Source organism: Daphnia magna, linkage group LG2 (genome assembly GCF_020631705.1).
Source record: "Daphnia magna isolate NIES linkage group LG2, ASM2063170v1.1, whole genome shotgun sequence".
Taxonomy (NCBI): Eukaryota; Metazoa; Arthropoda; class Branchiopoda; order Diplostraca; family Daphniidae; genus Daphnia; species Daphnia magna.
The window spans coordinates 2931738-2958830 of NC_059183.1; the positions used below are offsets into that span (position 1 = coordinate 2931738).

Below are 27093 nucleotides of genomic sequence, written 5' to 3' on the forward strand. Positions count from 1 at the left end.
CCCGGAGGGGCAGATCCAAGGCTGACAATGACGGGCTGCGAGAAACCCGCGATCCTGAAACGCCTAAGGAACTATCACTTACACTGCTTGAAGAGCTTGGACTAGCCATGACTGCGCTTGGTAAGAGCTTAAAAAAGTCTGAGGCCCAGGCGCTACCCAAGGAAGGGAAGAGACCGATGTTCCTTTGTTTTCTTTTGTTTTTTGCTTGGTAATTAGCTGAAAATACAAGGTCAACACAGTTAGATCGGAGCATTTCTAATTATTGACAATGTTGCTTACCGAAACAATTTAGCTTATGTTCCAGCTGCCTGTAAATGTTTACGTCGTTGTCAATGGCGTGGGTGTAGCCTTTCTTAATGTGATGCTGGAGATCGATGTTCGATTCCAGATGAGGCGATGAGTTATTATGATTAACTTCTGAGAAATTCTCGTTCATATATAAAACACATCTTTATCGAGCAATATGTGCTTTTTTTTTATTAAATAATTTTAAAAATAATAATCCACTTCGTTCTAAAGAAATTAACAATCCCAGCTCATTCGAATGAAGAATATTATAACGATACTACATATTTCACAATTTCTTATCGGGAATCGAACACTGATCTAAGGAGTCGCAATCAGAGGCTCTACACATATGCCATCGGTACCGACATAATTGTGCACAGGCAGCTATCTAATTTATTTGGGTAAGGAATATTACACAGCCTCAGTCCAACATTTCCAACTATCGTTTAAAAAAAACACACCACCCTGGGGTTTGTAAAAATGTCCCAACCTGTTGCTTGCCTTAAAGCGTAATACCTTAAGGCATTTTTTTATGTCTAGACTTACCCAACCCTGCCCTGTCGTGTCCATCACCCCGTCTACCCTCCCCCTTTAGAAAAAAAAAAAAACACGCTACCCCGCCAATAGGTGGCTTTAAAAAATTAAATCGGTGTTCGGATTTTTGTGCAGGATACTGTACGTCTGAACGAGCCTTAGTACGTGTGCATACTGGAAGCCACGTGTTGTTTCCAACAACTACCTGGGCATGGGCGTATTGCATACGGTTGGGGAGCCAGTTTTTTTTGGAAGCGTTATAAAATATACTTACATTTTTGTGGAGGGGTCCATCGTGGGGCGTTCTCGTTGTTATTTTTTTACCCGGAAATCTGTCTGTATGTCATTGTTAGTGGCTCTATTCCTGTAGAGAAGTCTGTTATTAGGCATTTCTTTGTATTGGAATCATATATTTTGAATTTTAAAAAAATTAGTTAGGTCTATAAGGAGGTATTCGCCTCTACTTCTATTATTGTCTTGATTTGTTTCAATAGCGAGTCTGAGCGAAGCCGTATTAGATTTTGAATGGGCATCTTCCAGCCGCTTTAGTATGGAATATTGACAGCTGTTTCGTTGTTTATGTCCTTATAGAGATTTACGTTTAGTTTCGTGTAACAGTTATGGTCCCAGACGTTGTCCCCAGACAGCACACAAGTTCCCTTTGTCTTCCAGTAGCCTTCTTATCGTACAAAAAAGTGAGAGATTGTTTTAGTACATCCATGGGAAGGTTAAACGGGAGCTTAAATGGGAACAATTCTTCCCCATGAGGCCATGACCTCTCAATAGCATCCAGCTTTCCATGAAGATTAACGATGGTTTTTGGAGCTCTTTGGAGTACTCTTGGAGTTTGGAGCCTTAAAGGTAGGCCACATAATAATGCACTGTCTGTCGTAGTAATTAGTCTGAATTTTTCCCCTAGACTAACATAAAGAAATTGCAACGACGTATTTTTTAATCAACAAGCAACAAGCGTCCCTTTATTTCAAAAAACGGCACATTCTTCTTTGTCTTTGTCTTTTTATGTGCCATTTCTGATTCAGTAAGATCTTTTTTCCCCTGAAAATCGATTTACTCTGCTAGGTTTACAAGGAGGTCTTCTTTGCAATTGGTAAACTGCAGCTACCAGCAGGTAAATTGATAATTAATAAGATTAAATAACAGAGCTTACAGTTTCAATTGAGCTGTAGGTGTTGCATACAGCCACTAAGCTGCTTTGGACTTCGAACAACATTGTCTACTGGGCTAATCACTTCTTCTTCGTAGTTGGTGAAGCTCAACTACAGGTTAGTTATTCAGTATATTCACTTATATAAAATGGATAAGTGAAATCATATTTGAAATTGTACTATATGTATAGCAGCGAATGGTGCTACTTTGGACTTCAAACAACATTGTCCACCAACAATCTAATCATTAAAAGAAAGGTACAGTTTTGTTAATTATTGTTTAGTTGTAAGAAACAATAGGATGGTTAGAGGAAGGCGAAGGGTTTTAGGTGTCAGGAAGCAGCAGCTAGGGGGTAGTAAACGAACATTGTTTGCCAAGTTATTAGGGCGGTTAAAAATTTAGATTTATTGGTTAGGGAAACGGACTTTTACGTATTAGGGAATGTAAAGATTCCGAAATTTTTGAAGCAAATGTATGTAGGTCACGTCGGACCAATTTCATAACCAATCCAATTCAATAACGTACACATGAAAATAATTAGTTTTTAGCCTGAATTGATTTTAACAATATCATTTCTTATTGGTTTCTTATATGGCGTTGGCGTCCTTTTGAAGAATCGCAGCCTACATTTTTCTTTTCGTAAAAAATAAAGAAATGAAGCCACATCAGGAGAGCAATACAAAAATCTTTTAAAATGCGTATGTTTTGTAGGTAGCCGGTGAAATAGGACCGAAACAAAATGGAACCGGAGAAATAGGACTGAAAATTTCCAGTCCTAGTTCTCCTGTAGAAATAGGACTGCTTTTAAAACACATTTAGAATAGCCCTATTCCTCTTTTGACCAGTCCTATTTCTCCTTAAAGTTAGGCCTATTTTCTTCTTTCTGCTCTTACATATTTCTGGACAAAGAGCTTCCAAACCGGTAGGCAAGATGGGAGGGAAATGATAGGAATAAGCGGGTTGGCTTATATCCTTAAGTCCTTGAAAATTACCGTTGACAAAATTTCAGCGCTTAATTCACTTGCAGCTTATTAAGAACTCCTTATAATTAAATTTTTTTTTGTATTTTAACCAAAATTTTTTGCAATATATAGTTCATTTATCAAAAAATTAATCATTTCATAAACGTGAGTGTGATTTTACTTTTTTTATTATTTATTCTTCTTATGACTTGCATCATAGAGGGGCTACGATGGGTGTGGTCTTCACCCTTCTAGGAAAGGGGATGTTCACCAAAGGGGCTATGATTCCAAGATCCGAATGATCCCCCGGCAACCCCCTCTGTGTTGCAAAATGTACGAAGAATTTACATAGAAAAAGTTAAACAACTTTTAGATTCTCCCAGTTCTATTCTTACAGGAGAAATAGGGCTGAAAATTCCCAGTCCTGTTTCTCCAGTCCTATTTGGTTTTGGTCCTATTTCACCGCCAATCATTTCAAAATAAGAAAATAAAATACAATCAAATATACAACAACAAATGAAGGCGGCCCCCCTCACTATCTAACAAATGAATGGAGATTGACGAAGTGATTACCACGCATAATACATGAAAGCGGTGCACACTACTTCATCGGACGACACCGCACCGCTAGAGAACAAACTCCGATGACCCGGTACTATCTTGTAAAATAGTGACTTAAAAGGTAACTACTTAAAAGTAAATCGAGTACTGGTTGGCTTAATGACAATCGAGTTTCATGTTAAAAATCAAAAATGTGATTGATTATGTCCGTGCTGACAATCGATTGATTCTTACGGGGAGAAACAACCCGATCAAAACCTGACGGGGCACGGGTTAAATAAAAGATAGCTTTTAACCCGGCCGACCCTCCCCGAAAGTCAAAATAACCCGCCCGATTAGCAAAAAGTCGATCCAATCAACGCGGGGCCGAACCCTAATTGCGTAGGTAAAAGTGAAAAAAACAAAATTATCACTTTTGCTGAAATATACAATGAAAGGCAACGCCTTAGAGTTCACTCCATGCAAGGGGAAACGACTTTTGGTTGCAGGTTTCCGACACTTGGACATCTGGCACACGACGCCAGGACATCTGCCCATCGACTTTAGGACTAGTGGTTCCCGACATTTGGACACACAACAAAATGTTGCTGAACCCAATTAGCAGAATACTCGACCAGTACTCAGCGACGAAAAGACTTCCAGTTAAGAGTCGCGTTCGAGATCTGAAACAGTACAGTCAGCATCATATTCACTCTCAATAGCGCGCAAAGTGACAAAACAAGGGGTAAACCCCTTCCCCCTCCCCGCGCAAACATGGAAGTCAACGGTGAAGATCCCGATTACGAATTCTCAACTCGTGAATCCATGAACATCGAAGACCCAACAGAAAATACTACGCAACTAAAAAGAAAAGGAACCGACAACCACACCATTAGAGTGAACCCCAGATTATCAGACCGATTCAGCAGCCCAGCCAGCGGTGCCCCGATAATCATTCAACTAGTAAGTGAACCATGCTCGTTCAGACTAATGAACCTCACCGAAAAGAAAAGCCTCATCGCCGGAATCATCGACATAATCGGCCAAGTGAGGCCCGGAACAAAGTGGACACAAAGAGGTGAACTCTACATCTACCCGACAACCAACAAGCAAAAGAACCTACTTCTCCAACAGAAAGCAGTGAAACAATTCCAAATCTCATGTTCACTATGCAAATCGGAACAAGAGGTGAGAGGCGCCATCTACAACGTGCCACCAAACAACACAGAAGAAGAACTCCTCAGCCTTCCTAGCAAACCAAGGGGTAAAAAAGTGAAAAGATTCGCCAAACGAGGACCCAACAACACTACGACCAGCTCTACAATGGTCACTCTCTACTTCGACACAACACACCTCCCGCGCGAAGTCATCATCGCCCACGAAGTGTTCTTAGTGAAAAAATTCATCCCAAGGCCGTACCTGTGCCGAAAGTGTTGGGTATTCGGACATCCGGAAGAATCATGCCCCGTTGTTCAAGTGTGTAGAACCTGTGCCTGTGCCCATGAAGAAGACCAACAGTGCACCAGCCCACCAAAGTGCCCGACGTGCGAAGGAAACGACCACGAAGCAGGAACAGCAGCATGCCCCATCTTCGCTAGAAGACAAGAAATAATAAAATTTGCATACGTGAACAATATGTCGGTGACCGAAGCCGGTAAACTCCACAGTAGTTCACCCAAACCAACAGCACAACAGCAAGTACCGAGACACCACACCAATGAAGACGCTCCGACCAGACAAGAAATCGATGACCTCAAAGCCCAAATTGAAGAACTCCGACGAGCAGCAACAAGCCAAGGCATCCCGAGCGACATCGATACGAGACTAGGAAAAGTTGAACAAGAAATCACCACGATCAAGACACAACTGGAACCGATAATGGAACTAGAGGCCCAAATGGCCACCGGATTCTCCAGCCTGGACAACCGATTGACAATGATGTGTGCCATGTTCGAACAAGACAGACAAGATAGGCTCACCCGACAAAAAGAAAAAGACAAAAGAAAGACAGCAGACATATCACCTAGTACGAAAACCAGAAATCAGGGAAGCGGAACCCAACCAACACAACCACAAAGGAGAAGCGAAACTGAAGCACCAAAAAAAACAACCAGACAATGACCCAACCAATCAAAATCATCCTTCGGAACGCAAGAGGACTCTACAGATCCAGACTGGAAGAATTCAAGAATCACTTACGAATTCACAACCCCCATATTGTCCTCCTTAGTGAAACCCATTGGAAAGATGAATACAAAGTTAAATTCTCAGCATACAACTCGTTTACAAAAAATCGCGGTAGCCAAGGAGGAGGAGTAGCGATACTAATAAAAAAAAATTTCAATCTACCACACTAGATGTCCCATCCAACGAAAACCTAGAAGCAGTCGGAGCCATTATCAAGCTAAAAGACAACGAAGAAATCGAATTGATCTCGGCGTATTGCCCAAATGGAAATCGGTGTGCATACGAAGAACTAGAAAAACTGTTAAAAAAACCCGGAAATAGTGCCATAGTAGGAGGCGACTTAAACGCCCACGCAGACTTATGGGAAGATGGCTACCACACTAACACCTCCGGAAGAAACCTCAAGCAATTCCTTCAAGACGACGACAAGCTCATCCTAATAACCCCAAAGAATCTCGGGACAAGACCCTCCCAGAACGACAACCGAAGTGCAACAATAGACCTCACATTGTGCACACCAAACCTGGCCCATCTATCAACTGCAGTAACCGGACCGTACTGGGGAAGTGACCATCTGCCCGTAATCATCGACCTAAGCATCAACTCTACACCAAACGCCCCAAACGCCCCACACAACCCAACCTGGAAATTTAAAGAATCCTGGCAGGAATGGAACGAAGAAATCGAGACCCAACTAAAAGCAACCCAAAAAAACCAAAACGCCGAGACCAGCTACAACACCCTCTACGCGGCAATGATGAACGCCAACAACATATTCTTCGCCCCCAATAGAAAAACACACACACGTGAGTCCCAAAAGCCGTGGTGGACCAAAGAATGCAAAGCAGCAGCCAAACAAGCAAGGAAAGCGTACCAGGTGTGGCGCTCTACCCTACTCCAAACCGACAAAACACACCTCAACAAAATGGAAGCAATTAAGAAGAGGACAATCCTAGAATCAAAAAATAGCTCGTGGGAAAGACACATCGACTCACTAGACGGAAAAAACACATCAAAGTTTTGGAAATTCGCAAAAACAATGATGAACGGATGGAGAGAAACCATCAATGCCCCCCTCAACAACCAGAAAGGTGAACAAACAAGAGACCCAGTGGAGAAAGCCAACATTTTCTTGGAGCAGTTCTCCCCTATCGACGATGACATCCCACCAACAAGGCCAGAGCAAGTAAAGGAAATTGAAAAACAAATCAAGAACCCGGATGCCGAACCCCTCAACTCTAACTTCACCATTCAAGAATTGACAAGGAGCCTCTCCCAACTACCAGACAAAGCGATGGGCCTTGACAGAATCCACAACAGAATGCTGAAAAACTTAAACGGTGGAAATCGTAAGAGTCTACTCACAACAATCAACTTGATGTTCAGGGAAGGATACATCCCAAAAGATTGGAAATGTGCCATCGTCACACCCATCCTCAAACCAGGCAATCCACCCGGAGAAGCGGAATCGTACAGACCAGTCTCATTGACATCATGCCTGGGGAAAGTAATGGAAAAAATGATCAATAATCGACTCAAGTGGCACCTAGACCAGCTGAATATACTACCGAAAGTCCAAACCGGATTCCGAAGAGGATGTACCACCACCGACAATCTAATCCGAATAGAATCAGCCATCAAATCCGGCTTCAACAGCAGCCACCCAACCACAGCAATATTCCTGGACATCTCGAAGGCGTACGACAACACATGGATAGAAGGACTCCTATTCAAACTCACAAAAGCAAACGTTAAAGGCCGAACTCTCAAATGGTTACAAAATTTCCTTACCGGAAGAGGCATAAGGACAAGAGTAAACAACAACCTATCCGAAGAAAGAAAAATTTCCAAAGGAGTCCCTCAAGGAAGTGTGCTCAGCCCCTCCTATTCAACGTAATGCTTGCGGACTTCCCAATCCCAGAAGAAGGATGCGAAACTTCCCTTTTCGCCGATGACATCGCAATATATTCCACGGCGAAAACCAAAGCAGCCACAACGATCCCACTCCAATTGCAACTAAACAAAATAGAAGAATGGGCTACAAAATGGAACTTCAAATTCTCGGTTAGTAAATGTGCATCGCTGACATTCACCAGAAAACGAAACAAAGACCCCCCACAACAGTTCAAACTCAATGGAGCCGTGATCAGCGAAGTATTGCAGTACAAATTCCTTGGCATCACCATGGACCACAAACTATCATGGGAACCACAGATCCAAGCAACCACGAACAAAATACTCAGAAGAGCCAACCTGATTCGTATGATGACCTACGGAAAAAACACACTGAAAATTCCCCTACTCATCCGCATATTCAAAGCCATGATTAGGAGCGCATACGACTACGGTTCTACCATCCTCACAACCATCCCAAAGACAAGACTGGAAAAGCTGGAGCAAGCTCAAAACCAAATCCTCCGCACAATCATCGGCTGCTTTAAATCTACCCCCAAAGCACTACTGAACATCGAGACTGGCATATACCCAGTGAAGGATAGATGGGACCAACTTGCATACAACTACTTCCTCAGACTAAACGAAAAGCCGTGGAACCCGGCATATGGCACCATCCAAGAACTAACTAGAAGACAAACAACGTGGAAAACCAACAGCACCCCAGCAGCAATCACCCACTTAAGGAAACTGGACCCAACTGGCAAAAATTTTTTCAAAAGACCTTCCTCGCAGACACCTGAAGTGGAACCCCTCCCACCATGGAAACACTTCTCAATCCCAACGAACTACTTCCCCCTCACAAAGAAACAAGCCACAGAATCAAACCAAACAAACCAACTATTCAACTCACTCACTCGTAATCCAAACACCAACCACCTTGAAGTATACACTGATGGATCAGTGTGCGAGACAACAAAAACTGCCAGCTGTGCATTCCACATACCTAAGAAGAAAGAGAACGAAGCATGGTTACTGAAAAATTCCACAAATAGTTTCAACGCAGAGCTGTATGCAATCAGACAAGCCCTATACCACCTCAACAAGTACGAGATGGACTCAGCCACCATCTTCACTGATTCAAAATCTTCCATTCAAGCAATATCCAACTTCAAATGGGAGTCAAGCCCAGCAATACCTGAAATAATCAAACAGATTTTCAACTTAAATGCTTCAGGGACCAGAATAACATTAACATGGATACCCTCACACGCCGGAATCGTTGGAAACGAAATCGCAGACCAACTGGCGACAAACATCCGGAAGGACCGACGCAATGCCACTACAGAAAACAATAACAAACAAAATTGATGTTAGGCAAAACATAGCAACAGCTAAAGCTAACCACAAAAACATCACGTTCCAGAAACTAAAAACTCAATCAACAAACATGGCAGTGACAAGCAGAGAATGTTTTGGATACTTACCATTGGCACACCAATAAGAAAAGAACTATCCAATCAGCCTTGTTCCGACTACGCAGCGGCCACAACAAACTAAATCACTTCATCAGCAGATTGGAACCGGAAACACTCGCAGATTGCCCGAACGGATGCCCGGAACGAGAGGACGCCACACACGTACTCCTCCACTGCCAGCACTACACTGAAGCGAGGTCCGAAATGGAACGCAATCTCTCCCCCCTCAACATCCCCCCAGGACTACCGACACTACTAGGACTCAATAGCTCAATCCCTAAACACACACAAAACCAAATTGCAGCCCACCTCATCTCTTTCCTCATATCTACTAAACTAATTGAAAGAATTTAAATAAATTAACGTGTTTTTTTTTGTGTGCTATGTATACGTCCCCCCCCTTTTTCCTGCTATTAATGTAATTGCAATCTGAAACAAAAAAAATAAAATAAAATAAAATAAAAAGAAGCAAAGGTGTGTAAGGGACGGCAGACGACCCGTAAGCTGTAACCAGTGGCAACAAGCCATGGCCAGCGGCACCTAACTTATCAAACTCAAAACTTCCAGTTAAACGACGAGTGGACTCCCAGGCAATCGACGTTCGAACTCCCGGGTAATAGACGTTTGGAATCTTTTTGTTTTTGTTTTCTTTTTATCGAGTGTTCTTTACGACATAAGGACTCCTCGTCCAGCGACAAAAGGACTCCCAATCCAGTGACGCATGGATTTGCTTATTTGTTGCAGCTGAAGGATCGTTAAGAACATAGGTATTTTTAATTGACTATGATTATTGTATAGATATTTGTGGTTACATTTATCGGCTGGATAACTTATTTATTTTTATTATAGAAGAAAAGATTAATTACAATTATGTAAATATTGTACTCTGAAATGGAACGAACATGGGTAACCATGTTTGTTCCAGTCAGACTTCTTTCCCTTCTTGCATTCTGAAATGGAACGAACATGGGTAACCATGTTTGTTCCAGTCAGACTTTTGACCCTTATTGTATTCTGAAATGGAACGAACATGGGTAACCATGTTTGTTCCAGTCAGACTTCAGAACACAAACAGATTGTAGTTCAAATGTTAATGTATTAAACAACATAAATACAAAATTCTTCGTTCATGGTTGTACAATTTTATTTTTCTGGGTATATTCACATATGGCAATCACGATCAAACGTAAATTTAAACAGTGCTTGGTTACACTTCGGCAGGACATAAGGAAAAAAATTATAATAATAATAACTTAAAAAATAACACAAGGCTTAAAAAATAACACAGGCAAGGAAGCCCCTTAAACAACTGCTTGCCGTCCACGAACTCCAGGCCTTCGCTGTCTTCTTGCACGCTAAATAGAATAACTTTAAATTAGAAGCATAACAAAGGTAGCCTAAGTATTATTAACGTACCATTGGCGGATTGTCCACCGGCTCACGTTCCGGTTCAAAAAAATTTGAACACATTTCGAGGAAATGGTACACGTTGACGCGGCCACTTGTCAGCAACTCTTGATTTCCAATGATGGTTCGGTCAATAAAGCGCTGATTTGGCACTTGAGGTCTTCTTATTGGTTTGTTTTTTGCGACAAGATCACTGTCTATCCGAACGTCCCGTTCAACTTTTTGTAAATGACCTTTTCCAAAGGAAAACAATTAAATAGGGAGAAAATGTAATGTAAATTAGTTGAGCTCTACTTACGAATAAATTTCCAAAAATTTTGATGTTGTCCGTCGCACCGTCTATTAAACCAACGATGGAAACTTTCGACTTCGTTATTTGTTCGCCTTCCATCCCCGCTTACACAGAATTTCCTTGGTGTTACGATTAACATCCAGTAGTTATGAAAATATGCAAAAATTCTTCGGAATGCATCTTTTACATCTTCAGGTTCAGCTTCCAGTAAAGCCACAGAATTATTTTGAATTAGCTGTCAAAAGAATAATGAAAAGGGGGCGGAAAGAGTTCATTAGACAACTTTAAATTTTACTCCAATGTACTACATATATATATATATACAGCTTGACATAGGGAACGAAATAATTTTGGGCAGAATTTTAGTGCATAAAGGTGCTATTCAAGAGCTTAAAGAAACCATAATATAAAAGCAGTAAATAAAAACAAACCAAAAATAAATACGCGGATGAATATAAAATCGTACCTCGAATCCCTCCAATGCGCTTTCGGATGGTAAAAGAGCAATCGCAATTAATAGTTTTACTAGTTTTTGTACATTTGGACGACCGTAGGCAACTTGTAGACCCTCACTGCACACCCGACGATAAATTGCCTAGAATTAGGAATGAAATTGTTAAAAGCATAATGGCATACAATGAAATTTGTATAGCAACATAAAATACCTGGCCAAAATGGAACCAGCAACCTCTGGCTCTTCCTTGTGGGAAAGCTCTTTTGCTTGAATTCAGAATAGCGAATTCATAATCGCTTATCATAAGACGCACGCTAGTGGCATCTCCTGGAAAAAGGGTGTCCAATTTGCGGAGAACTTGAGCAAAAATCAAGTCATAAAGTGACTCAGATTTTCCCGTCATCATTGCATATGCAATAGGGAATATCTACCGGAGGGAACATCAAGCATTAATTGAAATAGTTACTATAAGCTTAGACAAATGCACTTACGTGTCCGTGAGCTGATATATGAATTGTAAACAGCTGAGAAAAACCCGCGGGAAGGGTGGCGAAAGTCGCATCACAATATATTTCCGAAGATGTTCTTAGGAGAGACAGAATATCAGGGCAACTGATAAAAACAAGTGCGCTTGATGTCTCGGTTGACACCAACCCATCCCAAAAATCGACATCAGTACCTAGCGCTTTCCTGAAATACAATTTAGTAATTCAGATAAGCCATGCAAAAAAATATATTTATTTATACCTGTAGCGATTGTTGGCCGCCAACATTGCCGCGGCTTCAGCTACTGATACTGGGTTTGCGGGCTCCGCTCTTCTTTGAGCCCTCTGCATCGCCCGTTGCACGTTTTGGTTATAACCAACATTAGCGCCTGGAGTTCTATAAGCAATAAGATTATGCTAAGGGAACTTTTAAATTGCTAACTAGAATATAAACTTACTCGGCACGGACGTCCTCAAAAACATGCCTTGCTAACCTTCCTTCCAATTGGGCACGTCGAAAAGCCTCCGCCAATACAGCAAAATTTTTCAGTTCCGCTTCATCGTTGCCATGATTGTGTTCAAATCCGGCATGTCGGTAGTTCATGTTGGGTTGAGCAATAAGTCGAAACTTACATTTATACTCTCCCCTTGATTTTGAACATCTAAGTTTCCTTTTTAATAAAGGTTGTTATGTATTACAATTATCACACGAACTATAACATTTAGGTACTTACTTGAGTCCTTGGGTATTTACGCCATCTTTGTGGTATGTGAAGAAATATTGGTCACAAAGAATGGTAGAATTCGATTTTTTTCCTGGCACTAAACGTAAGTTGTATTCCATTTCAGATCGACCTACCTTGCTGCTGTCTACGAGACCAATGCCTAACCATTGCCCAGCTGGGCCTGTACTTCAAACTTGAAAATCCTTTGGGATTTAACAGAAAAAAAAAACAAAATAATACTTATCCGCCTCTCTCGAACTCAGGCCATCGACCCCAGAGACCCCCTGTTATCATCCACTTCATTAACAATACCCAAGGGAATTAAACCACTGAAAACTGTGTACAGAAAAGGTTACGGTGGATAATTGGTGTATTAGACTCAACGACACCAAACAGATATATAGGCAAAGTGACGTTTGATCGTGCCATCGTGTTTTTGGTTTTGGAATCGTGGCAAAACATTTTCAGTAGATTCAACGGAGTGTAGTACATCTTGTTTGAACTCGATGTGCGAGTTAATCGAACGAGGTTTGTTGGTGGTGGAGACTGGCATTTTGGGTTCGTTTGACACCACCTGCCCACCACTCAACAATATCGGCATAACTCTTGTCTTTTGTTTCGGGATCGCCAAGTAATTGACATAATTGACACATCCTATCTTCGGGCTTGTTTTTTACTACGTATTTCGCCTTCCAGCGATAGTAAGACAAGTACAGCTTATCGTCGACCATCAGTTTATTCAAATAATTGGCCAAACGCTCGGGACTGTCGAAGTCCATGGCGTTCACGTACGATCCAGTTGGAAGGTACATGGAATAATCAGCTCCTCCATACACCACTGGAACTGCGTTGTATTGCAAGGGTCGGTAGAGTTTCTCAGTGACGTAATCTAAGCCCAAAGAGTTTTTGAAGTTTTCGAAACTCAGGTAGAAACGTTAATGATGACTGATGGCCAGGTTGCAGGCCGTCTCGTTGGGGCATTGATGCTAGCCGTCCGCGCAAGTACCGTACATGTCCACTGGAATAAATTGCGATAAATTACGGGCCAGCGCTTCATGCCGACTGTGCTTGTTACAATGTGAAACGAACCAGGCGACCGTTCGGTTTTTAAACGACAAGTCAATTTTGACGGGAACTGATGTTGAATTGTGATTTTCTTGAACGATTTGGTTCTGTGTATTTCGTGGGAATTCGATGCAGGACGGAGAAGCAGCGTCAATACACTGCATCCGTCCGTGCGTATGCAAATCAACGATGTCCGAATCACGACGATAAGTCATCGTCCTATTGAAATAATTTCGGAGTAAAGGTTGCCGCAACATCTTCAGGTCCGTGTGCAATGGCGATTCGTAAAGGAGGAAGACGTAATGCTGATGATGCGGCCGCCTCCATCCGTCCGGAGGCAAATCGTTCACGTTGATATCACGAGCATGAAAAATGATGGCGTCGCTATCGTTCACGAAACTCTGATCTGTCGTCGTTAAACATATCCCTCTGTCACTGGCTTGATTACTGGCCGGACATTAGACGAACGGTGCCCGTCCCGTGCCGAAACCAAAGTCCGTCATCCCGAATCACTTTGTCCAGTAGAGAATGATAATCTTGCGATCGCATGGATATGCAGGCCGTTCGATTGCCGCTGGAATCTGCATAATGATAGCAATTAAACATTCTGACGAGGACATAAAGCGTTTCAGAATCAACAAGCTGGAACACGGTGTGTATGATAAATCGATGGCATATATTTTATACCTGTTGATGATGTGGTGAGAACTGGTGGCCACAACGGCCTGGCAACATAAGTAATAAACAGCGAGGACAGCTCCGAGGAAGCTGCTACTGGAACATAACAACGTTTTGGACGAGCACCACCTTCGATTCATCCATGAATTCAACCGTTTGACTAGCGTCATGTCAAAACGATGTCCCATCGTCGTCAGTTAAGTTGGTACTAAGCCACACACACACACAAAATGAGGAATTTTTTCATGTCAACTCTTTGAATTTTCATTTTTGCGGTAGGGGGGAGGAGTGAGCCATAAACAGGTGGTATACAGTTGAAAAAAACAACAAAAATGTGCTTGTTTCTCGTGTTTACTGAAACCGAAACTCTCATTTTTATTTCCGGCTCTGTTGTTCCAAAGACGGGAATGCTTTCGATAGTCACGACTGCTGGAAGATATCCTGCATCGAAAAGAGGTGCATCATTCTTTCAGCTTTCAAAGTCCCCCCTTCTCTGCGGAGATACGAACTGTGTCTTTGCTGGCTAGCAAACGTGAATGAGTCAGATTCAGAAATGGTCTCATATCAATTCACAATATTTTGGTTTATTGACGTGTATATCAAAATACTCCCTAGCTATTAATTACATGAATAAATTAACAAAACGATGCTACTCGTTAACGTATGATGCGTAAGAATGCAATCAAAACAAAGCGATGGATTAGCGATCCACCACGTCAACGTCATTGAAGGTGTGGATGGGTGTGGATCGAGAATGCAAAACATCTAAGTGGATATGTTGTATGGCTGAATATCGACAACGATGCGAGTGCAAAGAGGTCCCAGCTTCAAACTGAGCCTCGTGTATCTCAAATCGACGAGCCCGTCCTTTTTAAATTTTTACCAGCCTTCGTTGCTCACCGACATCCGGTCCGTATTTGGAGTGGCTCTCGGATGCGACATGGTTTTGTAATGAACCACCTGCGACACGTCGCCGTCGAAAGCTCTGACTACCGTCAGATTTTGCGACTTGGTACGTTGAAACATTGCGGTCACGGCCCCGAGAAAGTTCCAACGTTCTCCGTTCAACCGTGGCATGTTGATGAACATCGGCTTCAAAGAAGCTCAGCTATCGCAAGAGGAGTACCAATGTATCATCTTACACGACGTTGACATGCTGCCGGAACACGATGGCAATCCCTACACCTGTCCGAAAGATGGCAAACCGAGGCAGATGGCCTTCTCAGTCGATCACTGGAACAATTACAAGTATAAACTTATATCAGGCATTCACGTTGAAATTGGCTTTAAGAAAATTCATTGGTTAAACAGTTTCAAAATAAGATGTCGTTATAAAGTATTTCTTCTTCAATGAACTAGGTGTTCATGTCAACGACATCGAATTCCAAATTCCGGCCAATGGGCATTATGTAAATTATGCTTCCAGCACCATTATTAGTTCGCTGTAACAATGGATAAATGTTCAACAGGTTAGAAGACAAAGCAAAAAGACCAAACGGAATAAATAACACGACTTACCTGAACATATGCCATGTCCGAGGACATATCCAGTAAAAAAGTAGCTGGCAGAGTCTTGCGGAACGATTTTCCATAAACATATTGGTGTCCAGCTAAAGGTGGGTAAGTCCTTTAGTTTATGCAAATCTGTTAGTGTAACGGGTGATGTATGCAAGCAAATGAATCTTACCTGAAAATTACATCCTGCAATTCCTTTGCAGTAGCATCGGTGAAGACTGAAACTTCTTTGAGACCTACTCCAAGATTGCTTAACTGAACGTAGTCCTCGCCAGTTGGAATTTTCTCCGTGTTTTGGCATGGAAGGCAACAGAATTTGCGTTTTATTGTTCTCCTATTTTTTCTACCTTTTTCCCCAGCTATCACATTATGCTTAGAAAAATATGAAAAATATACGCAATCAGGTTATTTAATATTTGTCGAATCTTAATTATTAAACACATTGAATTTTTTAATTACCACAGGTTTTTCTGAGATGTCCGTCTTTGCGGATAAAACTACCGGTACTGGTACTGCATCTGTGCCACTTACAACTACAACTAAATCATCGTTAACATGGGCTGTTGCCTCAGGATCAGTGGCTGGGGTTACACTTTGTTCTGTAAATAACAATAAAATACATGCATTAATTTGTTTATACAAATGAATGGAATTCTTCCATGATATTACTCTTACCTCCATTTTTACATTTTGCAATTACACGTACTAGGTGGTCATATCCGTACCACACAATGTCTCGGATGACATTAGGAGCAAGATCATAATTGGATGTTTCCATTGCAACACCATATCTTATTGCCTATAAAAGTATCGTTACATTAGAAACTTCAGTATATAAGAAACTTAGTAAGATTTACCTCTGGCATCAGCACATAATTTAGTTACAAGCTCCAGCTCGAGAAAGATCACTTGATGGGAAAATAGTATCTATATTATTGGTAAGATATGTTTCAATCTCACCAAACAGCTAATATTAAAGACAATTAGACTTGTGACGAGTGAAAAGAAAGCATACTGTGTAAACAAAATACTTACGTCATTTATCCTTTTCGGGTTGTCAGGAGATGCAATAATACCATACGTGGCATTTACTTTTAACCTACCCCAATCGTGTCCAATTGCAGCTTGCATTACCAAACTGTCCTGTTTTACGTAGGTACTTAAGTGGGCCAGACATTCTTGCGATTTCACAAAATTCTGGACTAATTCGTAAACAACACTTTGGTTTTCGTTAAAGGACATGTCCAAAAAGTAAATAAAACAATGACACAATTATTGCAAGTGGCTCTAAACTCACGCAATTGTATTCAATTTTTGTACATTACAGTAATAAGAGAATCTATAATCTAGCCGATAAATCCAAGCTATAAATATAAGATAAATATAAGCTAGACAATAATTACAATGAAATATGAAGACCAATCGAATTTAAAATACTTACCGAAAGAAAAAGAGTCCAAACGTCGCTGGCCAGGGAGTTCACTTGTCGTAATCTCGTAAAGGACTTGCTGGGTTCAGCAACATTGATTGTCGCGCCCAAACGTCGGGAACCAGTAGTCCTAACGTCGCTAGACAGATGTCCTCCTGTCGCGAACCGGTCGTCCTAGTGTCGAGTGCCAGAAGTCCAGGTGTCGGAAAACCTGGAGTCCTTTGGGCAACTAGCCCAAAAGTCCCTATCCCCCAGCACGCCGTTCGAAATAACGTAACATACTGGCGCGCCTGACTGGCTGGGATTCCAGGCGGTAAACACATCCGCATCTAGCGGCAAAGGACGAACTATATCTTGCTTTGGCTAATTGCAGCATAAGATAATTCGTTTTCTACAGGACCATACATCCATACCAAACCATTTCAGAGTTCAGAGTTGCTCCTCCTCTTTTCCTTCTTGATGGTACCATCAACGCCCTGTTCCGTCTTTGTCATTTACTAAACGTAAAATATTGAAAATATTTTTTAGGGAATTGAGGTAATTATTATTTAAAACTTAAGTTTAGTCAGCTCCCTGTGCAATTCAGCCGCTTTGCGCGGAAATCAGTGGATTCGTAATAATATTTTTTTTTGCAGTCGCTGAAGAAACTCGAACAAACAAGTAAATCATTATCATCTAAAAAGAAATAACTTCCACTAGATTATTTTGTTTAGATTTCTTCAGACAGCTAACAGCTAGTTTCCTTTTGTTTGTAAGATTTGTTTAAAGTTTTGTTGGTCTTAACATCAATTTCATTTTTTATGCAGGCATTGGATACCAACGCTTATGCAGCTGCATAAGGAATAATAATTTTCTTTTGAAAGTTACCATCTGCAAGGTCAAAATGGAGAATGTTGGTAATATTGGTTGCCGTAAACGTGTGGCAGGGAACCATTATTCGGCAGAAGAACAGGCTTTGGATCAGATAGCAAAAGAGGTGTGTGGTGTGAACTTTACTGGAAAATTCTTGGTACAATGTATACATCTCTATAGGCAGAGTCTAGGCTTGTAGCAAGAAGGCTTGCTAGGGCTGAAGCACGTGAAATTCGAATGAGAGAACTTGAAAAACAGCAGAAAGAATTGGAGGAAAATGCTGATCGTCAGTTTACTGCTGAAAGTGGCATGGGTATATTTTCAATCTGAAAATGAGTCTTGCATTTAGAATTCTTCATTTGTGTTAATGTGATTCCAGAAACAAACTCAAAATTACAAGTAAATAGAACTGTTAGCGCTGGTGTAACTTCAGCAGGAAATAGACCAATGCTTGGAACATCAGCCAGTTTCCAGTCCAGTCGCAGAGGTTCAGAAGACTCTATAGATGATATCCCTGGACAATCAATGACATTAAGAGATCTTCGGGTATGATTTTACTAGTGCTATTCATTAAATGTATTATCACCACTTACTATAGACAATTTCTGTGATATGTAGCAAGAACTTAAGGAACTGGAAGAGAAATTCCGAAAAGCAATGGTTCAAAATGCCCAATCAGATAATGAAAAAGCTTCCTTGATGTATCAGGTGGAATTACTGAAAGATAAGATTGAAGATATGGATGAAGCATATGCTCTACTTCAAGTAAAAATCTTTTTGTAACTCTCAAATCATAAATCCTTCTACCGCTTGCCTTTATGCATTCGTAGAAAGAACACAAAGATAAGCATCGCGAGTGCGAAGACTCTAAGAGAGATATGGCGAGAATCCAGCAAGAGCTTAATTATAACAGGTATCTTCTTGAGGAACGTGATAAAATGATTCAGGTTGGTCATTATTTGGTTTTATTTATGTATTTTGTGCTGAAGCTTATGAATTATTAGGAACATGGATTAGTTATGATCGGCGATGACGAGGAGGGTGATGACAGCGGACCTACTGCCGTAGCCAATACTGTAAAGAAAGTCTTAGTTTCAGCGGATGTAGCTGCGTTGTTGGGAAAGGCCGGTGATGGATCTCTCGGTAAGGCGCTAACTTTGTATGATAATAGTTATGGTATTTGGAGAAATAGGTTAAAAGCTTTCCGTACAAAATGTGAGGATATTTACGTGGCATCCTTTCAGACGTATCGAGAATTGGCAGTTATAATAGTTGAACTAGATGAGTAGAAACTTCTGCGCTGTCCAATAGTCACCACATAGAAAAACAATTTTTTTTTTACCTAACATTTACCCGGTATGGTATGTCTATCGTAAATTCTTCTTTCATTGAATAAATTTTACCTAGACGTACGGATTCGTCGACTGACTGAAGAGAAAAACGAGTTATGTGACCAGCTACGACGACTGAAACTGGACTTAGAAGAAGAGCGCACAAAATCTTTATACAGAGAACGGCTTCTTTCTGGCTCTGCGATTGGCTTGACTAATGGTCCCGCTGGTGATCTTACGGAATGGCAGAGTGAGGACTTGTTAACATACTTCGTTTATTTAAGAATACCGTAATTGTAAGCATATCAATGTATCTTAGAGGAAGCAGTTACCAAACAGGTTAATGACTACAAGATCAAACTTCAGAAAGCTGACCAAGAAATTGCAACTCTTCAAGCAACGGTGTGTTCTTGAAAAAAAAAATAATAATAATAAAAAAAAAAATTTTATTTATTACCTTTGTCATCCCTAAAGGTTGCTCGTCTAGAGACGCAAGTGACTCGCTTCAGGGTGGCTGCAGAAACGCTGGAAAAGTCTGAAGACGAACTAAAAGCTGAAAAGCGTAAACTTCAAAGAGAGGTAAAATTAGTGTTGGCTTACGAACTTAATCATTTGAAATCGATTACCTGAGCCTCCAACGCTGATCCTAGCTACGAGAACTAAAACAGCTCCTCGATGAAACGGACACGGCCCGTCGTACACTACAGCGCCAGTATGACAAGCTGAAACATGGGCGTTAGAGCTTTCATTTCGCACAGATCGTCTTCAGAGTTTAGTTTTCTTTCCCCAGCAAAAGTAACCATAACTTTAACGATATGGGATTACTGAATCGAACACAACAAGGTGGGATGTTATAGCGAGCCTACTTGCATGGGAATGAATGTGTAGGCTGACCTAACTTATCGATGTGGTATACGTTACCTGCCTAGGCGTTTGATACGCAGTACCTTTCGTGCCAGTAACACTTCTTTTCTGCTACGATCTACATCATGCCTTCGTATTCTTCCTTTAAATTCTTTGTATACCACAACTCATAAGCGATTTCTTGATTCCGCTCGAACTTCATAAAATTTATGTTGACATCGTTTGATGGGTGAGGGGGTAGTTAAAATTATAAAGGAACTCCGCGTGTGGTGTAAAAAGTAGAGTATTTTACCTTGTACCATTAACACTGACATTGCAAGTTTCAGTCTAGTATTACTAAAAAAAAAAGAGGGGGGGGTATGAGGCTTTGCCTTTTAATTTGCAATATTCTAAAATTCATTTTAGGTGTTTTAGAAATTAAGTGCAGGATTACAGAAAACCAAATGAAGTCAGCGGTAGGAGAAAAAGGGTTGCATTACATTACCCACATTCTTATGCTTCAATTGTCTAATGTCTCTTTGTGCAAGCTAAGCTGCATCATAAAACATGAAGGGTTAATCTTTTGCATCAGCTGTGTGTAGTGCATGGTGCCCCACCAATAACTTTCGTAGTTGTTGCGGAATTCCTTTCCAGACGACTGTATGTGATGCAATTAGGTTAGGGCAACTTGAAGGATTAGTTATTAACTTCTCAATGAGTTATCTTATGTGAATAATATCTAACTGTATAAATAATTTTGCTATGCATTTCCAATCTTGACAAAAGGTACGGGATTTTTAAAGTGTGATGCAGCAGTTTGCTTAGGAAGTGTGAGGTTGCTGAGAAATGTTTTTTGCTTAATGAAGTTTGAATGTTCTCACTAGGACCACTAATATTTAACTTTGTTATAGCAATTTATTTTTTTAATTTAATATTTTCTTCCTGCTAACTAGGTATTGATACATTTGTTTTTTCTCTACAGCTAAGAGAGAGCCAAACAAAAATGGAAGAACTTGAGACCTCGCATAATCATCTGCAGCGGCGGTTGGATAAGTTGAAAACCGCAAAATCGGCTCTTTTAAAAGAAATCTGAATTCAGACTTTCCAAACTTTACTACCTAGCCTTATACTCGTTATTTATTTTCGTTGTACGATGAATTAAAAGACAATACCTTTGGTCGCCGTACTTCCCTTTGATGATTTCTTTTTGTGCGAGAGACGCATTTAATAAGCCAGTGCTCTTTATGTCAGTTTATTGTGTGCTAGTGAATGTTTTGCTTAATTTAATCAATTAAAGCAGTTGATCTTAGTCGCCATATGTTTGAGAAGGATACCGTATTCTTTTTCTTTTTTTTTTTTTTCTGTGCGGAAAACCCGCTGGCGTCTTTAACTGAATAACCAAATAACTATAAATGGTGTTTTCAATGTGTTTGTGGCATTAAAAAAAGCAGATTCTGTAATGTGAAAAGTGAAATGATTGTGATACATTGAATCGAATTATACATAGATCTAGTATATTTTAATTAATCGGGGGGCTGGAAGCCGATTCAAAAATCGTACACCTGGCCAAGAATCAATTGGAATATTAAGCACAACTTGTGGATCCTATTGTGCCTTAATTCAAGGCGAAAACGAGAATTTAAAATCTAAGCAAAAATACTGTATCTGCTTCATTCATAACCATTTTGTGAATACTTCTATCAGTATACAAAAAGGCTACTCTAAATTTCTTTTATGGACTTTTAACGATTTAAAGTAAGCACGTTTTACAATGCAGTTTTGTTTTTGTTTATCAAATTTCTCACCTTCCGGGTGCCAATCCCCGGAATTAATGGTAATTTCGCTCCTGGTGCACTGCCGTTGTTCGGTATAGTATATCCCACCCGCAAGATGGGAAACCACCATACGTTCGCCTGAAAGTTCAGCGATCGAAACAAAAAAAAAAAAACTTCGCTACGGGCTCGGTAGAGGTGATTAAAATCGATTAAAATATCATTTTGCAGGAGCGGGCGTGATTTATTCCTGTAACCCAGTATTGAGCAACTGCAACATCCGGGGGGGGGGGGGAGGTGAACAGCTCAAAAAAATTTCGAACACTTGTAAAAAGAATATATACATATAAATATCTTTTTTCTGAAGAAATCACAAATTTAAGAAAAAATCACAATTTGTAGGAAGAATTACATAGTTCTGGCAAGAAAATCCGAGAAAATCATGATTCTTTAGTTCAAGAATCGTAAAGCAATCACTTTTTGATTCGGGAATCTGTGAATTCTAGAATCTCGTGTTCGTCGCCAAAAAATTTTACACCCCCGACAACATCCAAATCAAAAATAGATCCAAAGAAGGTATGATCTGCTGATCTGCATACAAACTTGGAATGCATGAAGATCTTACCACATGCTGTCAAACATGTTGCGCAATAATGGGTATAAAAGATAGGAAAGCAAAAAAACAAAAAAAAAACAAGAATGAAAGGAAGGACAGTTATTCAAGAGACAAAAACATAATGCATTCCTTTATTTATTCCATCCTTTTCCTTTTGCATTGCTTTTACATTATGCAAAAAAACATTTGACAAGAAAAACCATCACAAAGTATATACTTGGGTATATTCAAGTAAGTGAAGGTACTGATTTTTTTTATAAGTCAGGCCCATTGAGAATATGTCCGCATTGACCTTTTTGAATTCTTCGCTTTCATTGTGTTTTTAGCGAAGGGACTGAAAAATCCACAGTTAATTTTCCGTCTGCTAGTTAAAGGTACTGAGCCTTTGAAGTGAAATTGAATTTAAACTTTTCACGCAGCATAGCATGGTTGAATCCCTAAAAAGACAGTAAAACAGCATTTATAATATGTGTACCATGTGTAATATAAATCAGGAATAGTTTTGCATAAAGGAGATCAAAAGGGAAAGAGCGATTTGTCAGACTCGTTAACGTCACATATTCATTTTATAATCTGGCAATACACTATTACATGCTGCAGTTTATGATATTACAAACAATTAACAGTTGCAATATGTATAGAAATACAGATTTTGGTTAGATTAAAATGTTAAAGGTTGAGATCAAAGAGATGATTTGAAATTACATAAATGATCATTTCTGTATATCATCGCAACATTGTTCGCCTGTCCCCCATTACAACACGTTTGGTTACGCACTGTTTTTGTTGATTTCTGAAACTTCTTACTTGTTCCAAAAGAGAAATAATGCAAAACGTACTTATGCCGTCCTAATTCAGGTTTATCAATTCATCGTCATGGAATACCTGTCTATGTTTTCTACTTGTAGTTTACAGAAAAGAGCAAGGGCTTTAAGTGAATATTTAACCTAAGTGACAAGATATTCATCGGCAGTAACACATTCCGAGACAAGCCTCCTTTTCGTAGCTGTTAAAAGATAAACCAATCAGATGACATGAATATGAAACGGAGCCCTGTGGATCACAACACTCGTGCAAAACAATTAAAATTAAAACAAAAATGTAATTCCTTGAGATCATGAGTTTGAATATCTAGCATTCAAGAATGGAATGATGAAGTGCCATAAGATTTCAATTCACTGAAGATTTCGGTAAAAAAAGCGGGTTCGGAGTTCAAGCGCAGCATGTCATTTGAAAGTCGATCTATAATAGAGAGGCAGCGGTTCCAGAAACGACTTCGGTCGGAATCGACAAGAAACGGTTTCAGGGGATAAGAAATCTCATTACCCATGTATGAATACGACAAGTACAAACATGTAAGAACGATGGACTGCAGTTCTTGTTCAGACTCGACGTTCTCAGTTACTATTGTTCTAACGATCAGGTAGACAAACACGACGTTTGAAGGGTTAATGAAACCAATATCCTAAAATTAATGAAGTCAAATAAGTTTGGTACACGTGGTACATATTTTTTTCTAAACGAATTTTTACCTGCCAACCTTGTAACAATAGGCTGCGGTCGACCATCCGAAGCCACATTACTGCATCTGCTGCTTGAAAATCTTTCAGTCGACGACACCTGCGGTATAGGAAAACGCCAAAACAGCGGAGAAGTTCGGACGTCGATGCTTGGACAACTGTCTTTTTTGCTTTATTAACGGGTTTATTAAGAACAACCGTTCTGTTATTATTGTTTTTGTTGGTATCAGCAACTTGTTGAATTTTCGGTTCCCGCTTGTCTTCCATCAGAAAATGTTTTTCTATTTTACGACTCCCAGTGGAGACGCTCTTCGAATCGAACGGTGTTACCGACAACATCAATGGTGGACGAACAGTAGTTTTTGTTTGAAATGTCGGTTCAAAGTAGTCATTCGCTCTTAAAGTGTAACGTGCTTTCTGAATATTCTTGTTATTATCGAGCACGGGATGTACGTTATCCAACGGTGTTCGCAAGACAGAAACGCGGTTGGAGATAGTAGCATTGTGAATTTCCATTTTTTTTTTCTGGGTAGCAGGGTTAGAAAGTCGTTTCCAACTTAGCGAATTTATAAACGTTGATGACTTACGGAAATTACGCTCCAGCTGACTGTCTCTTACATCGTTTTCGTTCCGAAAAATTCCAACGTGAGATTTGTTGTTTGGCTCATCCGTTTGGCTGGTGGTCGAATGCAAAATGGCGTCTTTGCAGCAATGACGATGATTTTGAGTGTCTGACGTGATGTTCGATCGAACGTCGCGAGCATTTAAGCTCATGACCATTCCCATGATCTTTAACTAGAACGCTTCAGAGTTTTCACTGTTTTTACCGATCCTAAGAGTTTGGCAAATGCAACTAACAGACCATCATGGGCGTTCAAGCTACCAGAGAAGGTGCCTATCGATCGCGCCTCTTTTTTTGTTTTGAAACCACGTATTTTGGACCTAATAACAAATGAACTGTTTATTTTGTGACTCACCTCTAATGCCAAAGGTGAACTGATTTTTGCAGGTACACACAGACAAAGAGGATATAAATAAACTTACGGTTTTGACTTGAAAAACTAGAAGCGTTTCTCAACTTCAACGGCGAACAACAACAACCATTGAACTTGAGTATGGGTGAAGCGCAAACGCTGTCTTAGCGGGGGGTGATCGGGCGGTAGACGCTAGGCAACATTTTTTAACGCATGCGTTCAGTCTCCGTCGGCCAACAGAAGAGCCCTGATGTCTTGAGCACACGGTACCCCAACGCCTGAGCAAATCGATATCGTCGCAGCACTTGGTAATAGATGCAGTCGAAGCATGCGCCGGTCCCTGAATTATTTTTAGAGCAAGTTGCTTAGAAAATGTGCATATCCCCTGTCACTGATCGATTTATTCTACTTGTCGTTTATGCCATATTCACAAATTGATCTTGTAGGACGCTTGAAAGAATGTGTAAATTAGCTTCGTTGTTGTATATATAGGTTAACTTTTAGCTTAGCGGCTATTTCGTACATTTAGGCTGGTGTTCTATGAGAAAGAAAGACAGTGGTATATTTTCCTTACGGTGGCAAAAATCAATTCATTTTCGTGTAATTACAGGGGAAAAGTTTGCACATGACTAGATGGCGTTGACTAAGTGTTACCGGGTGACGATCCGCCGATCGGAGCAATAAAGTAGCAAATTCGTGGCTATTAAGTATATACAGTAAATATCCAGATAGATAATAAAGTAACAACTGGGATGCAGCAAAATGCCTGCCAACGATTTCCTCAAAGAAATCAAGGAAAAAAGAGTTCTATAGAGCAAATTCACAATAGAGCTAGGAGATGGTGGTAGCTAGCAGATGGTCTAATGACGTAGCGCCAAGACGCCATGTAAAAAGGGAAGAAATCCGTTGAAGTGTTCCATCTTCAGGAGGGTCCTATACATGTTTTAATGCACGTTGCACACATACAGTGGCCAAACAAAATTTAGAAACGCGGACGGTATTCCGAATTTTTAGCATGCATTTAGCTTTTAACATAATGGGCTAATGTGGTCGTTGTTTTTTCGCGATAATTAAAATTTTCCTCATTGCATCATAAAAATACCCTTTTTGTCGCAAAAGAATTGTCTGTTACCATGATTTTTTATGACGATTAATTCAAATGATTTTTATCGATATGGACATTAAATCAAAATCGATTTGGCCGATCACTGCTTAAAATAATAATTGTTGGAAAAACAATAATTCGAAAAGCCACAAATTTAACTATATTCAATAGCGCTTTATGAGGGCTACATATTTCTGCAGAACATGTAACAAAATATCAATAAACACGATATTTTGTGAATGGATGGTTTGTTTTTGTTTGGTTAATTAGGGGGTGGGGTTATCAACTCGAAAAAATATTCGTACACCCCAAAAGTTTTAAGCGAAATATACGAAAAATAAAAAAAAAAAAAAAAATAAAATAAAATAATATGAAAAAAAAATGTAAAAAATCGATTTTTTTTTAATATATTAAAAAATTAAAAATCTGTAAAAGTTATACTTAATATATTGAAATTCTCATACGGGAGAAGTTATGATCCTAACGGAAATAGTTAAAATAGAAGAACCCTACCGTAAAACAAGATTTACACCGAAAAATGAAGATTTTGAAAACATTTTGATATGGACTTATGCCTTGTAACACTGTAGAAGGTTTACACTGTAGAAGGTTTATTCTTATTTTATTATTGTTTTTAAGTGGCTTGTCTCTTCTAGCCGAAGAATTTCGTTTGCTGCCAGAAATTCGTCTGATACAAGGGGATGAGCAACAAACCATTCACAAACAATAATTAAATAAAATTTAACCAGATAGAACCGGGGCTAGAAAAAAAAATTGGGAACTGCAAGGAAGAAAAGGGAGAAAATCTTAATTATAGTTATGAAAACTAATTTTTTAACGTGTAGAAGTTGGTTTCTCCATAAAACGCTGCCACACCAGACCAACTTCGACACAAATGATATTTTTGTATTTGTGGAGAACGTGCAACGTAGAATGTTTTACTGCTCTATTCGTATTCTAGAATCGAATTTCGAATATTTT

The 27093-nt window shown here is 40.0% G+C and overlaps 3 protein-coding genes, 1 long non-coding RNA gene and 1 pseudogene across 9 annotated transcripts; 1 reads left to right on the forward strand and 4 right to left on the reverse strand.

Annotated features, from left to right (window-relative positions):
- Positions 1-1073: 1073 nt before the first annotated feature.
- Positions 1074-7560, reverse strand: LOC123469780. The gene is made up of 6 exons (XR_006643134.1): positions 7470-7560; positions 7247-7404; positions 7044-7176; positions 5194-5315; positions 4911-5085; positions 1074-1186 (listed from the first exon to the last, which is right to left on the reverse strand). It is a non-coding gene; the product is annotated as an uncharacterized LOC123469780 (long non-coding RNA).
- Positions 7561-12832: 5272 nt separating this feature from the next.
- Positions 12833-15232, reverse strand: LOC123469610 (annotated as a pseudogene).
- On the reverse strand, positions 14720-17226 carry LOC116935705. Of its 2 annotated transcripts, XM_045168714.1 has the most exons (8): positions 17112-17226; positions 16706-16889; positions 16528-16637; positions 16346-16469; positions 16130-16269; positions 15843-16042; positions 15674-15782; positions 14720-15597 (listed from the first exon to the last, which is right to left on the reverse strand). In XM_045168714.1, the coding sequence occupies exons 3-8, from the start codon at positions 16534-16536 to the stop codon at positions 15511-15513; spliced, it is 669 nt and encodes a 222-aa protein (XP_045024649.1). In that variant the 5' UTR covers positions 16537-16637; positions 16706-16889; positions 17112-17226; the 3' UTR covers positions 14720-15510. The 2 variants fall into 2 exon arrangements, with proteins under 2 accessions (XP_045024649.1, XP_045024650.1); XM_045168715.1 differs by lacking the exon at positions 17112-17226 and having other exon boundaries at positions 15547-15597; positions 15674-15765; positions 16706-16932.
- A 249-nt stretch (positions 17227-17475) lies between these two features.
- LOC116917895 (leucine-rich repeat flightless-interacting protein 2) lies at positions 17476-21627 on the forward strand. Of its 5 annotated transcripts, none has more exons than XR_006642878.1 (12): positions 17476-17636; positions 17906-18075; positions 18132-18264; positions 18331-18497; positions 18570-18716; positions 18782-18898; positions 18956-19094; positions 19359-19532; positions 19602-19684; positions 19757-19861; positions 19933-20125; positions 21108-21311. XR_006642878.1 is itself a non-coding variant. In XM_032923499.2 (12 exons), exons 3-12 carry the CDS (start codon positions 17983-17985, stop codon positions 21216-21218), a joined length of 1269 nt encoding a protein of 422 aa, XP_032779390.2. In that variant the 5' UTR covers positions 17522-17636; positions 17735-17759; positions 17906-17982; the 3' UTR covers positions 21219-21627. The 5 variants fall into 5 exon arrangements, 4 of the variants coding, with proteins under 4 accessions (XP_032779389.2, XP_032779390.2, XP_032779392.2 ...); XM_032923499.2 differs by lacking the exon at positions 19933-20125 and adding an exon at positions 17735-17759 and having other exon boundaries at positions 17522-17636; positions 21108-21627; XM_032923498.2 differs by lacking the exon at positions 19933-20125 and having other exon boundaries at positions 21108-21627.
- A 1003-nt stretch (positions 21628-22630) lies between these two features.
- Positions 22631-25238, reverse strand: LOC116915836 (cyclin-dependent kinase 5 activator 1). The gene is made up of 3 exons (XM_032920971.2): positions 25078-25238; positions 24046-24975; positions 22631-23978 (listed from the first exon to the last, which is right to left on the reverse strand). The coding sequence occupies exons 2-3, from the start codon at positions 24817-24819 to the stop codon at positions 23652-23654; spliced, it is 1101 nt and encodes a 366-aa protein (XP_032776862.1). The 5' UTR covers positions 24820-24975; positions 25078-25238; the 3' UTR covers positions 22631-23651.
- Between the last annotated feature and the right edge of the window lie 1855 nt (positions 25239-27093).